The following is a 12,921-nucleotide window of genomic DNA, read 5'->3' as shown; positions in this document are numbered from 1 at the left end:
AAACTACTTCTCCCTGATTGTGGTGACCCTAAAAGAATAATAAAGTCCTTTTTTTTTTGAGACAGAATTTACATACCATGTAATGCACACATTTAAGTGTAGAAACCCGTTTCGGTGGGTTCTGTGTTCCTTACTGCTTCTGTATACAGTGCTCAGGACTGAGCCCAGGGCTCAGACACAACAGGCAGCACTCGAATGTGGAGCCGGACTGCAGGCCCCCACACTGTTAACTTTTTTTTTTTTTTGACTAGAGATTGAACCCAGGGATGCTTAACCACCAAGCCGTGTCCCCAGTCCTTTTTTATATTTTATTAGGGTCTCACTGAGTTGCTGAGGCTGGGTCTGAACTTGCGATCCTTCTGCCTCAGCCTCCTGGGATTGCAGGCTTGCCCCATGGCATTTAGCAACATTGTTGACTTTTTAAAAACTGTGCCCGTGTGGTGGCTCACACCTGTAATCCTAGCTACTCAGAAGGTTGAGAAAGGAAGATCAAAAGTTCAAAGCCAGCCTCTCAGGGACTTGGCAAGACCCTGCCTCAAAATGAATTTTTAAAAAGTCTGGGGTGCAGCTCAGCGGTAGAGCACTTGCCTAGCATGTGGGAGGCCCTGGGTTCAATCTCTAAGACCACCAAAAAAAATTTTTTTGGTGCAATATGTATATAACAAAATTTACGATCTTCACCATCTTTAGTGGACAACTCAGTGGCATGGATTTTTTTTCCATAGCCATGGCAGCTCCTCCAAGGGCCACTCAGAGTACCTGCTGTTCTGATGCAGTGGTGCCATCCATCGTTCCACGCCCCTGGGCCTCTGGAGACATAGTCAGCTGCGTACCCAGTCCTGCCCCAAAGCCAGAGGAGCTGGGAGCTGGCAGAGAGGCAGGGGCATCAGGGTCCAGCTCCAGCTCACGGGCTTGGGGGACACTCACCTCTGCTCCCAAGGGCACTGGGGGGGAACCACGCTGTGGCCTAGCTCAGCCCTGGGCTGCAGGCCCCACTTGGGTCAGCCACGGCTCTAGGCTGCTCATGTTCATCGTGGGTCATTACAGCAGCTGGGTCACAAGAAGCCCAGGTTCTCAGCCCAGTTCAGCCAGGCTGCCTGGGTGGAGGTTTGAGGAGGCAGTGTTTGGGGCACACCCAGCCCCCAGAGGGGCCCAGGGAAGAGGGGGCACAGAGAATGCTTACCATCGATGGACACCGAGGCTCCTAGACCACAGCTGCCCGATACTGGACCTTTCAGAGGCCACTTACCACACTGGCCTGAAGTTGCAGGATGAGAACTCAGGAATGGAGGGCAGGGGAGAGGGTCAGGTGCCATTTCTAACCAAGAGGACAAAGAGCATATTTTGGTTGATTCTAGAAAAGCAGTCCAGAGGCTGAGATCCCAGAGAAGACAAGGACAGAAGGGAGCTTTGATCAGGAAACCTGGTCTCAGGTCTTCTGCCATGGTCCAGGCTTCTGACAGGATGGAAAGTTGAGGAGCTCTGAGTTCTGGGCCTGGGGTCCCTGGCTCCCTCACACATGCCCGCAGAGGAGAGGCAGGGCAACAGCTGTGCTGGCGGGGGCGCCTCCCTGGGCATGCCTGCCACTGCACCCCTCCAACAGGCAGGAGCCTGCCAGGCATGGCAGTGGAGCCCCCCATGGGGCAGCTGACTCCCAAGCAGAGCTTTAGACAGAAAGGCTCCCAGCACCCCAGTGCCCTGGGGGCCTGTGGTCACACAGTGAAGCTGAAGCCTGCACCAATGCCCCCCACAGCCAGCTGAGCCTGGGGCGGGGCGGGACCCAGAGGTATTGTCCTCGCGGCTCCTCACAGGACTCTGCAGAATGAGAGGCTGAGGACAGTGCCGCAGCGCCCCCAGAGCCAGGCGGAGGCAGGAGCTGCTCTGGGGGCGCCAGGTGTGGGAGGCAGCCCTGGTGGCCAGCTGAGTGAGGCCATCAGTGCTGGGCTGGCCAGCTGGCACCGGAGAGCAGGTGGGGCAGGCAGCCCGTGCCTGCGGAAGGTCTCTGCACAGTGTGGTGCAGCCATCACTGCTATCAGATGTTTCCAGAACTTTCTCATCACTCCAAGCAGGAACACTGTGAAATGTTAAGCAGTAACTCTCCTTTCCTCTCACCCACAACCCCTGGCACCCTGTCCAAGGCATTTCCCATGAATGGCATCACACCGTGTTTGTCCTTTTATGCCTGACTTCTTCCACTGGCATCGTCTCTTCAAGGTCTATCCGCGTGGTGGTGGGTGTCAACTTCACTCCGTCTCAGGGCTCAAGGATATTCTATCCTGTGTGTGCACAGGTTCTGCTCATCTGTGCACACACGGTGGTTCTACCTTTGGGCTGCCGTGATAATGCCACAGTGATATTGGCACACATCCATCTGCCTTCACGAGCCTTGGTGTGTACCCAGGAGTGGAGTTGCTGGACCATATGGGGATCCTGTTTAGCTTATTGAGAAACCACCCAGTTACATTCCGTGTGGCTGAACCCTTTCCCATCCCACCAGCAGTGAATGAGGGTTTACTTTCTCTATGTCCGCCTGCCTCTTGTTGAATTGGTAACAATTTTCCTGAAATTTTTAGAGTGTGTATATACGTATGTACACACACACACACACACACACACATATGTATCATCATGTCATCTGCAATCAGAGGTGATTTTGTATTCTCTGTTTCATTCAAAAGTCTTTTCTTACTTTTCCCTGCCTAATTGCTGTGGCTAGGACTTCCAGTACTGTGTCAGGTGGAAGTGGTGACAGTGGGCACCCTTGTCCTGTTCTTCATCTTGGAAGAGTGTTCATGTTTCGCCATTGAATATGATGGTAGCACTGGGCTTTTCATGTATGGCATTTATCATGCTGAGGACTTTCCCTTCTACCACTAGTTTGTTGGGTGTTTTTTTTATTACCAAAGGGTATGGAATTTTGTCAAACCTTATTTTATACATCAATTGAGATAATTTGAGGGGGGGCTTTTTCTTCATTCTATTAAGTTGGTCAGTTAATGACATTGACCACATTGAATCATAATCAGTCACAATCAACATATCGATGTTTGCATGTCAAACCATCCTTGCATTCTGAAACCAGATCCCATGCAGTCATGACATATAATCCTTTTAACATACTGGAGAATTTGGTTTACAATTATTTTGTTCAGGATTTTCTCATTAATATTCATGAAGGATATTGGTCTGTGGTTTTCTTTTTCTCTTTTCTCTTTTTTTTTTTTTTTTACTATTTTGCACCAGTTTTTTTTAATTGATTTTTTAAAATAAATAACAGCGAAATGCATTACAACTCATATTACACACATAGAGCACAATTTTTCATACCTCTGGTTGTATATAAAGTATGTTCACACCAATTCATGTCCTCATACATGTACTTTGGATAATGATGTCCATCACATTCCACCATCACTGCTAACCCCCTGCCCTCTCCCCACTCTCCCTTCTCCTCCCATCCCTCTCCCCTATCTAGCCCGTGGTATTCTTATACTGTCTTTCTCTGGCTTTGATATGAGGATAATGCTGACCTTGCAGAATGAGTTAGTAAATATTCCCTCCTCTTAAATTTTTGGGAAGAATTTGAGGAGAATTGGTGCTCATTCACCAATGAGGCCTTCTGCTCTCAGGTTTTCATTCTTGGGAGGTTCTTGATTACTGATTGAATCTCTTTAACTATATAAAGGTTAATTCAGACTTACTTGAGTCAGTTTTGGTATAGATTGTGTATTTCTATAAATTGGTCCATTTCATCTAAATTATCAAATTTTTTAATTATTTCCCAGTTATTGTTTTGATGTCTTTCAGGTCTGTAGTGATCACAGTTTCAGGGCTGGATATATAGCTCAGTTGGTAAAGTGCTTGCCTTTACCAACTAAAATTCAATCCCCAGCATCACCAAAAAAAAAAAAAAAAAAGTTTCTTTCCTGGTACTGGAAAGAGGTGACTTTAATGTTTTCATTAAAGTTTTTTTGCAAGAGACTTGTCAATTTCATTGATCTTTTCAAAGAACCAGCTCTTCATTTCACTGATTTTTTCCATTTGTTTTTTCTTTTGATTTCATTGCTTTCTGCTCTTACTGTGTTTCTGACTGCTTTGGATCTGTTTTGCTCTTTTTCCCTTGTAGCTTTCTTGAGATGGGATCTTGATAATTAATTTGAAGTTGTTCCTTTTTTTTTTTTTTTTTTAAGTTTTCTTTCTTTCTTTTTAAAAATTTTTTTAAGTTGTAGATGGACACAGTATCTTTATTTATTTATTTGTTTGTTTGTTTGTTTGTTTTATGTGCTGCTGAGGATCAAACCCAGGGTCTCACACCTGCGAGGCAAGTGCTCTGCCACTGAGCCCCAGCCCTAGCCCCAGCCCCAGCCCTGGGGTTTTCTTTCTCAGATACTAATACAACCACTCCTGATTTTTTTGGAAAAAGTCTGTGTGATACATCTTTTTTCCATCTTTTTATTTTCACTTTACCAATGTATTATGTTTGAAGTAACCATTCTTTTTTTTTTAATTTTTTTAAATTTTAACTAGTTATACATGACAGCAGGATGCATTCATGCACTTTGATATATCATACATAGATGGGATATAATTTTTCATTTTTCTGAGTGTACATGTTGCAAAATCATATTGGTCAAGCAGTCACATATACACATACAGTGATAATGTCTGTTTCATTCTCTCTCTCCTGTCCCCACTTCCCCTCCCATCCCCTCCCATCCCTTCCCTCTACCTAATCTAAGGTAATGCTGTTCTTCCCTAGTGCCCGTCCCCGCCCGCCTTACTGTGAGTTAGCATCTGCACATTAGAGAAAACACTCGGCCTTTGGTTTTGTGGGATTGGCTTATTTCGCTTAGCATGGTATTCTCCAACTCCAACTATTTACTGGCAAATGCCAACCAATCATTTTTATAGACAGCAAATAGTTGTCACATTATTAAATCCACTATGCACTTGTTATCTTTTAATTAGTGTATTTATGCGATTTACACTTAGTGTAGTTTTGATCTATCAAGGCTTAAGTCTGTCATTGGTTTGGTTGTTGTTTTGTTCTTTCTGGTTTTTGGTTTCTTGGTTTTGTCTTGTTCCTGCCTTCTGTGGATTGCTTTTTAGAATTGTATTTTGATTTATCTATAATATTTTTAGTATATGTCTTTATATAGTTTTCTTAATGGTTTTCCTAGGTGTTATATATTCATAACTAATCAAAGCCTACTGGTATTGGCATTTTATCAGTTTGAATCAAGTGTGGGAAGCGTTATGTCCCTTTAGCCTTCTCCATGTGTAGTTGTCCTAAGTGTTTTCTCCACATACATTTAGAACCACACTAGACACTATTATAATTCTCACTTCCACCACAAACATGATTTAGAAAACTTGAGAAAGAAAATCCACTGTGTCTGTCCGTATTTTTGTTTATCCTCTTCTTTATTCCTTCCTGCTGTTCAAGGGCCTTTTTTCTCCATCATCTTTCTGTTTAGAAGACTTCTATATTCATTTTTTTCCTTTTTTTTAACTGGAGATGGAGTCTTGCTGAGTTGTCTGGGTCAGCCTCTAATTGGTGGGCTCCAGTGATCTTCCCACTTCAGCCTCTGTTACCACCACCTGTACCTGACCCTTACTTTTCATGGTAGATCAGCTGATGACCAATTATTTAACTTTTCTTTCATCTGAGAATGTGTTGATTTCCCCTTTATTCCTCGGGGTGGGGGCATATCTCCAAATGTAAGATTCTTGGTTGACAGTTCTTTCAGTTTGAAAAATGTCATGCTTCCTACTTCTGTCCTCCATGATATCTGATAACTTCACTATTGTTTGAACATCTTTCCACGCCGTCAGCTCTCAGGCTCCTGTATGTGTCCCGTTTCCTGTGGACAGGCCTGGATCTTTAGGCCCTCTTTCCCTGCTCTGCTTATAGCCACACGTCTCTGCACACTTGCCGTGGTCTTGCCTGCATGGCTATCTTGGCCTGCGGGATGTCTTGGCACAGACCAGGGACACTGCACACCCTGGTCCTCGCTGCTGCTAACCTCCCAGTCTCCTCTGCCCACCACACCCCGGGACCACACCTGGCTCTGCCCCTCTCAGAGCTCTGGCCTCCACCTCTGCCTCCTGTTCCCCCCACTGGCAGATCTCGCACCTCTTCTGCCCTTCTCGTAAGCCCTCCCCAGACCTCTCGCCACACACAGCTGCCTTCCAGCGTGCTCTGTCCCAGCTGACCTGCCCACTCCAGCTCATGCTGCTCCCTGGTGAGCACACCCCTCCCACAGCCTCAGCCCTGTGCTCCTCCCTCCGGGGCCTCTCAGCCCTGTCCTGAAGTGGGCGGTTCCCCGGGGTTTTCTTCCCCCGCCCCGCCCCCCCTCCCCGTGCTCGCTCATTTGGGGCTACTGATGGCTTCTAGACCAGGTCCCTCCTGTAGCCCTACTTACTCCTCATCCTCTGCTGTCCCCATCTGCTGCGCCCATCCTTGGGCACAGACCCGTTGCTGTGGAGCTTCTTCCTCCTGTGGCCTCAGTGCCTTAGGATGAATACAGGGCCCACCCAGCGACACCAGGCCCCACCTTCCGCCCACTCTGGCCTCACTGGGTACCTCTGGTGACTTGTACTGCCCCACTGCAGCACAAAGCTCATGGTCACTTATTGTGTTTAATGAACATCTACTTTGGAATCATTTTAGATTTACCCAAAACATGCAGAGCCTCCAGGGAGCTCCCGCCTCCCATCCTGATGACGCCCTCCGTGACCACAGCTAGCCAGCTAGCATCCAGACCCCAGAGCCAGTGGGGGCACAGCCTCCCTCAAGGTTGCACAGGGTTTCCTTGCTCCCTGATGCCCATTTCTGTCCGGGTGCAGCACGGTGTGTAGTCACCCGGGTCAGGGTGAACCAGGGAGCAGGTGAGGGGAGGCCCTGACTTGGCCAGGCCAGCTAGAGTGGGGTGAGGGTCTGGAACGTCTTCTTTGGACAGTGGGAAGGAGGCTGGTGTGTCCACTGTGAACAGGGTCGACCAACAGTTCATCTGTGGAGATGGTGCTGGCCATGGCTTAGGGCCTGTGTCAAGCACTGGGTGATGTGGAGGGGCAGTGGCCCTGGACTTCTCTGGTGTGGGGGTTGCTGTGGACAGGCCAGTGGACACAGTCACCCAGAGATGAGTATGCCGAGCAGACTCACCTGGTCCCTGCAGGCCATCTGCCAGCATAGCCACCCCCCATGCTTGCCTTGGCCTAGAGTGGCAGCCAGTGAGGAAGGGCCCCTCTGCCCGCCATGTGCAAGGCCTCGCTATCTGATATGTGCTCCATGGGGCAGAACACAGTCTGACACCACTGTGGGATTTCCTTGAAGGCCCCTGATGACCTTCCTCAGTATCCTGAGGTGGGTGAAGAAGCTGGGTGACTAGTGAATTGCTTGAACATGGCTTTGGCTTTGCAGGACTCTGACCTGACGCTCAGGTACCACGCCTGGGGCTGTACAAGGCCTGCACCCAGGGGCCAGCCACAGCGCCTCTCCAGGCCCCTCAGCACAGCAGATCCTGCCTCCAGCCGCCCTCGGGGTTGCCCAGCCTCCTTCCCTCCTGGCCACTGAGAGCACTGGCCAGTGTTGTGCCTGTTGGTCTGCATTTCTGACCTGAGGTGAGGCCGGCCCTCTTCCCGGGAGTCCTCATACCTCTCTTGGGGGCTTTCTGGTGAGGGGTGGGCATCTTCAGGAGGTTTGCGAGTGTAAGATATGGATGTCACTGAAGTATAAATGGGTACTCGGTTTCTGTAGCCACACCATGGCGCGCATCTTCTTCCAGTGTGTGGTGTGGTTTTTTGTCTCTTTGTGGTATGATTTAAAGAACAAAAGTTCCTAACTTTAATGGATGTAGCTTTATCAGTCTTTTCCTTTGCAGTTTGCACCCTTAGTATCTGGTACAAGGAAACCTTCTGTACACCAACGCATGCTAAATTGCCTTCTGTCTTTAGGACTAGGATCTTATTTTTTGAGATACTGGGAATTGAACCCAGGGCCTCTCTACACTAGGCAAGCCTCTGTCCCGGGCCACACCCCAGGGCAGGGCTGGGACTTGGAATCCTCTGGAACTGGGTTTGGCCGGGATGCGAGGCAGAGCCCAGCCGCACTTGGCACAGTGCCCTGCTGCAGGCAGCCGTGCTCCCAGCAGTCCTCGTGCAGCCTGCCAGTCCAGCCCTTGCATGAGTGCAGGGTGCCTCCAGCTCCCTTCTCCTCACGGCTGGCTGTGCCTGAGCCAGTACCACACTTAAGTTATCTGAGCTTCATGACTCAGTGGTGGAGTGCTTGACTAGCATGTGCAAGGCCCTGGGTTCTATCCCCAGGAATGCAAAAAATTAAAAATAATTCATAATAAAGCAAGTTCCTTCACCTCACTGATTTCCTTTAGGGAGGTTTTCATGGTTCTTACCTTTTATTCTTCCAAACATGTATCTTAACCTTTTTTTTTTTTTTTTTCCAGTGCTAGAGATTGAGCCCAGGGTCTCACGCATGCTAGGCAAAAGAATATTTTAAATCCGCTTTATTAAGTTAAAAAAAAAAATACTTTGGCCAAGTGTGTAGCACACGCCTATAATCCCAGTGACTCGGAAGGCTGAGGCAGGAGGATCTCAAATTCAAGGCCAGCCTGGGCAACTTTGAGACCCTGTCTCAAACTAAAAATAACAAGTCTGGTGCAGTTCCCTGGGGTTCAATCCCCAGTACCAAGAACACAGAAAGGCCCCTTTGGGGTTCTAACAGGCGTCGTCTGGACCCTGTGGTAGAGGTGGTGATAGCTGCTGCTGCCTACGCCACAGTGAGCCTTGTGGACAGGAGGGTGGCACCCATCCTCCCTGTGCAGGCCTCTCTTGGATGTCTAGAGTTCTTGTTTTCTGATAGGTGTACCTCTGGCATGTTGTTTCGTGGGGGGGAGGGGTTGGTACTGGCGGTTGAATAGGGCTTCACAGATGCTAAGTGAGTGCTCTGTCACTGAGCTCAATCCCTTTTTATTTTATTTTGAGGCAAGTTCTCACTAAGTTGCAGAGGCTGACCTTGAACATGGGATCCTCCTGCCTCAGCCTCCTTAGTAACTGGGATTACAAGCTGGGCTGCCATGCCCAGCTTCTTATTTCTTTTTCTTTTTTTAATATTTATTTTTCAGTTGTAGTTGGACACAGTACCTTTATTTATTTATTTATTTATTTATTTCTATGTGGTGCTGAGGAGCGAACCCAGGACCTCACACATGCTGGACGAGTGCTCTACCACTGAGCCACAGCCACAGCCCGTATTCTTTTGAGTCCAGATGCATTTTCTTGCCTGGTGCACTGGCTCGGATCCAGGACATGTGGATTGGTGGCCATGGGGCTTCTGGCCTTTCCCATTGACAGTGATGCTTTATGGAAGGCTGTCTAGAGTATGCTAAGGAGTCCCCTTCCACCACTAATTAGCTAAGTGTTCCTTTTTTCAACTTTGAATCAAGGCTGAATTTTATTAAATGCTGTTTTCCTATTTACTGAGGTGTTCATATGACTCTGCCCTTTGAGCCTGTTAAGGTACTATTAATCTCTGTTTATTGATTTTTCTTTTTCTTTTTGTCACTCTGTTTTTGTGCACTGACTTTCTGGTGTTGAACCAGCCTTGCATTCCACCCGATCCCGGGAGATCAGTGTCTCCATATGTTACAGACCATCTCTGGCTTGGGGAGGCGGGGTGCTCTGGCACCCTTTTTTGTAAGGTTGCCCCAAGTGGACTTTTATCATGTGGTCCTGGTCAGGTTTTGGTTTCAAGACTTTTCTGGCCTCATAAGCAAACAGTTTTTTTTCTGTTTTCCCATTCTATGAGTCAGTTTATGAAAGATCAGAATTATGTGCCTCATAAATATGTTAGAACTCTGGGATATAGCTTTCTTTGCTTCTCAACTACTGATGGAGATTCTGTTATGGTTGTAAGAAGACGCAGGTTTGAGTGTTCTTCCTGTTGGTCTGTCTGGAGCTGGATGTGCCCGTCTGTCCCCCGAGGTGCTGGCCTGCGGTCTGTCCTCCTGCTCCCCGCTTCTCGTCTCACCTGACATGCCCCTGGCCATCAGGGTTTCCCAGGAGCAGCCTGGTGCAGCCTGGGTCTGATTTCTGCCCAGGTCCGCTGCTTCCCTATAACGTCAGCACCCATGTGTCAGGCTCTGGTTGCCCCACTGGGTGCTGAGTGTTATCGGCCCCGCACTCCTAGTTGGATTAATTATTCAATGATAGTTTCCATACTGCAGGTCTTGCCAGCTGGGGGCAGGGGGTGGGGCGGTGGTCAGCTGGCTGTACTTGCCCTTGCCCTTGTGCTCCTAGGGGCTCTTCCTCCTTATACTTCTCCTCATGGCTCTCGGGTGGCCTGGGGAATGTCTTTACCCTCCACCTTAGAGTTCTGGTTGTCTTCAGAGCAGCACTGTCTGGTGGCAACACGTGAGCCACATGGGTAGTTTGAGCTGGAGGGTGCAGCTCCATGGCAGGGGCTTGCCCAGCATGAGCAAGGCCCCGGGTTCATCCCCAGCACCAAATAAATAAGTGAAAAAAGGAAAACAATAGATGAGATATACTTTATTAAGCACAGCATATCACAACGTGTAACTAAGGAAAAAAATACAATTTTGGTATTTTACCTTCTTGTTTTTCTGTTGAGTCTAAACTCCGAAGTCTGGCCTCCACACAGGCTGTGTTTCGGGCCCAGAGCCACCTTGTGGAGCTGGACCCACTCTGTCCAGCACCCCGTCCACTCCTGCGCCTCTGTCATCTGCTGTGGAGCCCTGGTGACATCCCTAAGGCACTTGCTGGCCAGCACGGGCAAGCACCTCTGCTCACAGGGCCTGGGCTCATGTGCGTCCTGCCGGTGGGCCTCTTCCTGCCTGCCTGGGCTCTGGCAGTGCTGTCCCCTTCTCCTCTTCCTGCCACACTGCACTGGGTTTCAGGGCCCTGTGTCACCGGCCAGGCCCGGCGCAGAGGGGACTTGACTCTGTGGGGATGAGTGAGTGAATTGGGAGCTCTTGCCCAAGCCTGCCCTCTCTGTGGCGGGGTAGGTGGCCACGGGGCAAGACGGGCATGGGGCAGGGGCAAGGCGTCTGCCTGGCCAGCCCGCTCACTGCAGCCGGCCCCTCGTGCTCCACGCGCCGTCCCCCATTAGGCCCTCAATCCTGGGCGCTGGAAGCAGGGCCAGGCTGGTTCTGTGGGGCCTGAGATGAGAAGCTTCAAGGTGGGATCTGCGCTGGGGCCCTGGCCTGGTGTTGAGTTGGACTCTGTGGGCTCCCTAGGTTCTGTGGGGTCTAAGTTCAAGGTGGAGCGGCCTGTCACCAGTCTAGGGGAGACACAGTAGGGGTGCTGCAGGCCAGGTGGACTGTGGCTCCCTCCTCCAAGTTGTGCCTATCTGAGCCAGCTGCAGCAGGGTGGGGGGACACAGTGGGGAGACCTTGTCCCTAATAAAACCTTGGACTCAGGTGGGAGGTAGGAGTGAGGGGCCAGGAAGGAAGGCCCTGAGTGCCCGTCCCCATCCTGGGGCCGCTCAGTAGGGTGCAACCAAGGCTTCTCGCCTCCCTGTGGCCTGGTGACAGAGCTGAGGCCCAGTGGCTGCCTGGAGCACCTGCCTGCTGGCGCCCCTTCTCCTCTGGGTATAATTAGCCCCACGACAGGTGCTGTGGATTGAGTGCCCAACCCAGCCCTGACCCAGTGCTGCCCGGCCTTAGCCGACCTGCCGCACCCCATGGCCCGGGCTCCAGCCTGAACCCTGCCTGGCAAGGTCCCCTGAGGCCTCAAGCCCCACCTGCCTTCCTCTGGGCTTTCTCCACACCCACCAGGATGGACAGGCTGTCAAGTGGGGGCGGTAGACAGGCAGAGCCCTGGACAGTGGCCTGGCCTCAGGCTCTGGGAGTCCTCAGGATGGCCGGTCCCTCAGGCCATGTCCAGGGGCCCAGGCGAGCCACTTGGCCTGGTGACCTCATCCTTCCAGTGAGACACCTCCAGCCCGAGACCCAGGGGGCACCGTGCAGCTGCAGGGACGCCTCCCAGTGCCATGCACAGCGTCCGTGCAGCACACCCAGCTGTGTCCCTTCTCCCCCAGTGCAAGAAGAAGCACACACTGCTGTGCCCAGACTTTGCCCGTAGGGGTGCATGTCCCCGGGGCACCCAGTGCCAGCTGCTCCATCGTAACCAGAAGCGCCACGGCCGGCGGGCAGCTACGCCCCCCACCCCAGGGCCCAGCGAAACAACTCTCAGGAGCAGAATGTCAGCTGGCCACGGACCCAGGTGATGGGGTGGTGGGTGCTGCATTGTTTGTGACAGAGGTGGCCCAACCCTCCCCTGGGGACATTGACCCTCTGGGGTGAGTCCCCACCCAGTAACTTCTTGTAACTGCAGATCCAAAAACAAATGTCAGTCGGAGGCAGGAAATGGAGTGGAGGTCCCTGAGCTTCAGACCCAAGGGTGTCCCGCCAATGGAGGGAGGTGGGGGCTTTCAGAAACCCACTCCCCCGAAGAGGGGATGAAGCTGGGCTCCCAGGAGGGGCTTGTGGAATGGGGAGCCCCCTGTAGGTGAGGAAACTGGCTGCAGAAAGGGGCAAAACTCAGCTCGGAGCTGAGTTTCCCACTTCTAGCCCACCCCAGCTGCCTCAGCCAGAGGCCCTGAGACCAGCCTGTCCTTGGGGCCAAGGGTCAAGCTGGGACCTGGATGGAGACACCTGTGGCTGCTGTGACAGGAAGTGGGGGCAGGGGCCAGAAGACCTGTCCCTGGGATGGTTCCTCACAGGAGCTTGCTAGTGCCCTCGGAGCCCCTGACTGCCAGGCAGCTGCCCACCCTTACTGCTGCTCCCTTCCTTTCCTACAGGAAGCCCTCGGCTACCCAGCGTCCCACCAGACAGACGCCCAGCTCCCCCACCTCCAGGGCTGCAGTCCCACCCTCTCCCTCCCCCT

General features: G+C 51.1%; 1 protein-coding gene across 4 annotated transcripts in view; it reads left to right on the top strand.

The window, feature by feature from the left end:
• Positions 1 to 12,921, top strand: part of Zc3h3 (zinc finger CCCH-type containing 3) — an 81,888-nt gene that overhangs the window by 66,570 nt on the left and 2,397 nt on the right. For 2 of the 4 annotated variants that reach the window (XM_048802278.1, XM_048802281.1), the window contains exons 10-11: positions 12,074 to 12,258; positions 12,836 to 12,921. The exon at positions 12,836 to 12,921 is cut by the window's right edge and continues 198 nt beyond it. In XM_048802278.1, coding sequence (XP_048658235.1) covers positions 12,074 to 12,258; positions 12,836 to 12,921 — 271 coding nt within the window. The other 2 variants (XM_048802280.1, XM_048802279.1) reach the window with 1 other exon arrangement.

The sequence above is a fragment of the Marmota marmota genome, unplaced genomic scaffold (assembly GCF_001458135.2).
Source record: "Marmota marmota marmota unplaced genomic scaffold, marMar, whole genome shotgun sequence".
NCBI lineage: Eukaryota > Metazoa > Chordata > Mammalia > Rodentia > Sciuridae > Marmota > Marmota marmota.
This window is presented reverse-complemented; position numbering and strand designations above follow the sequence as displayed.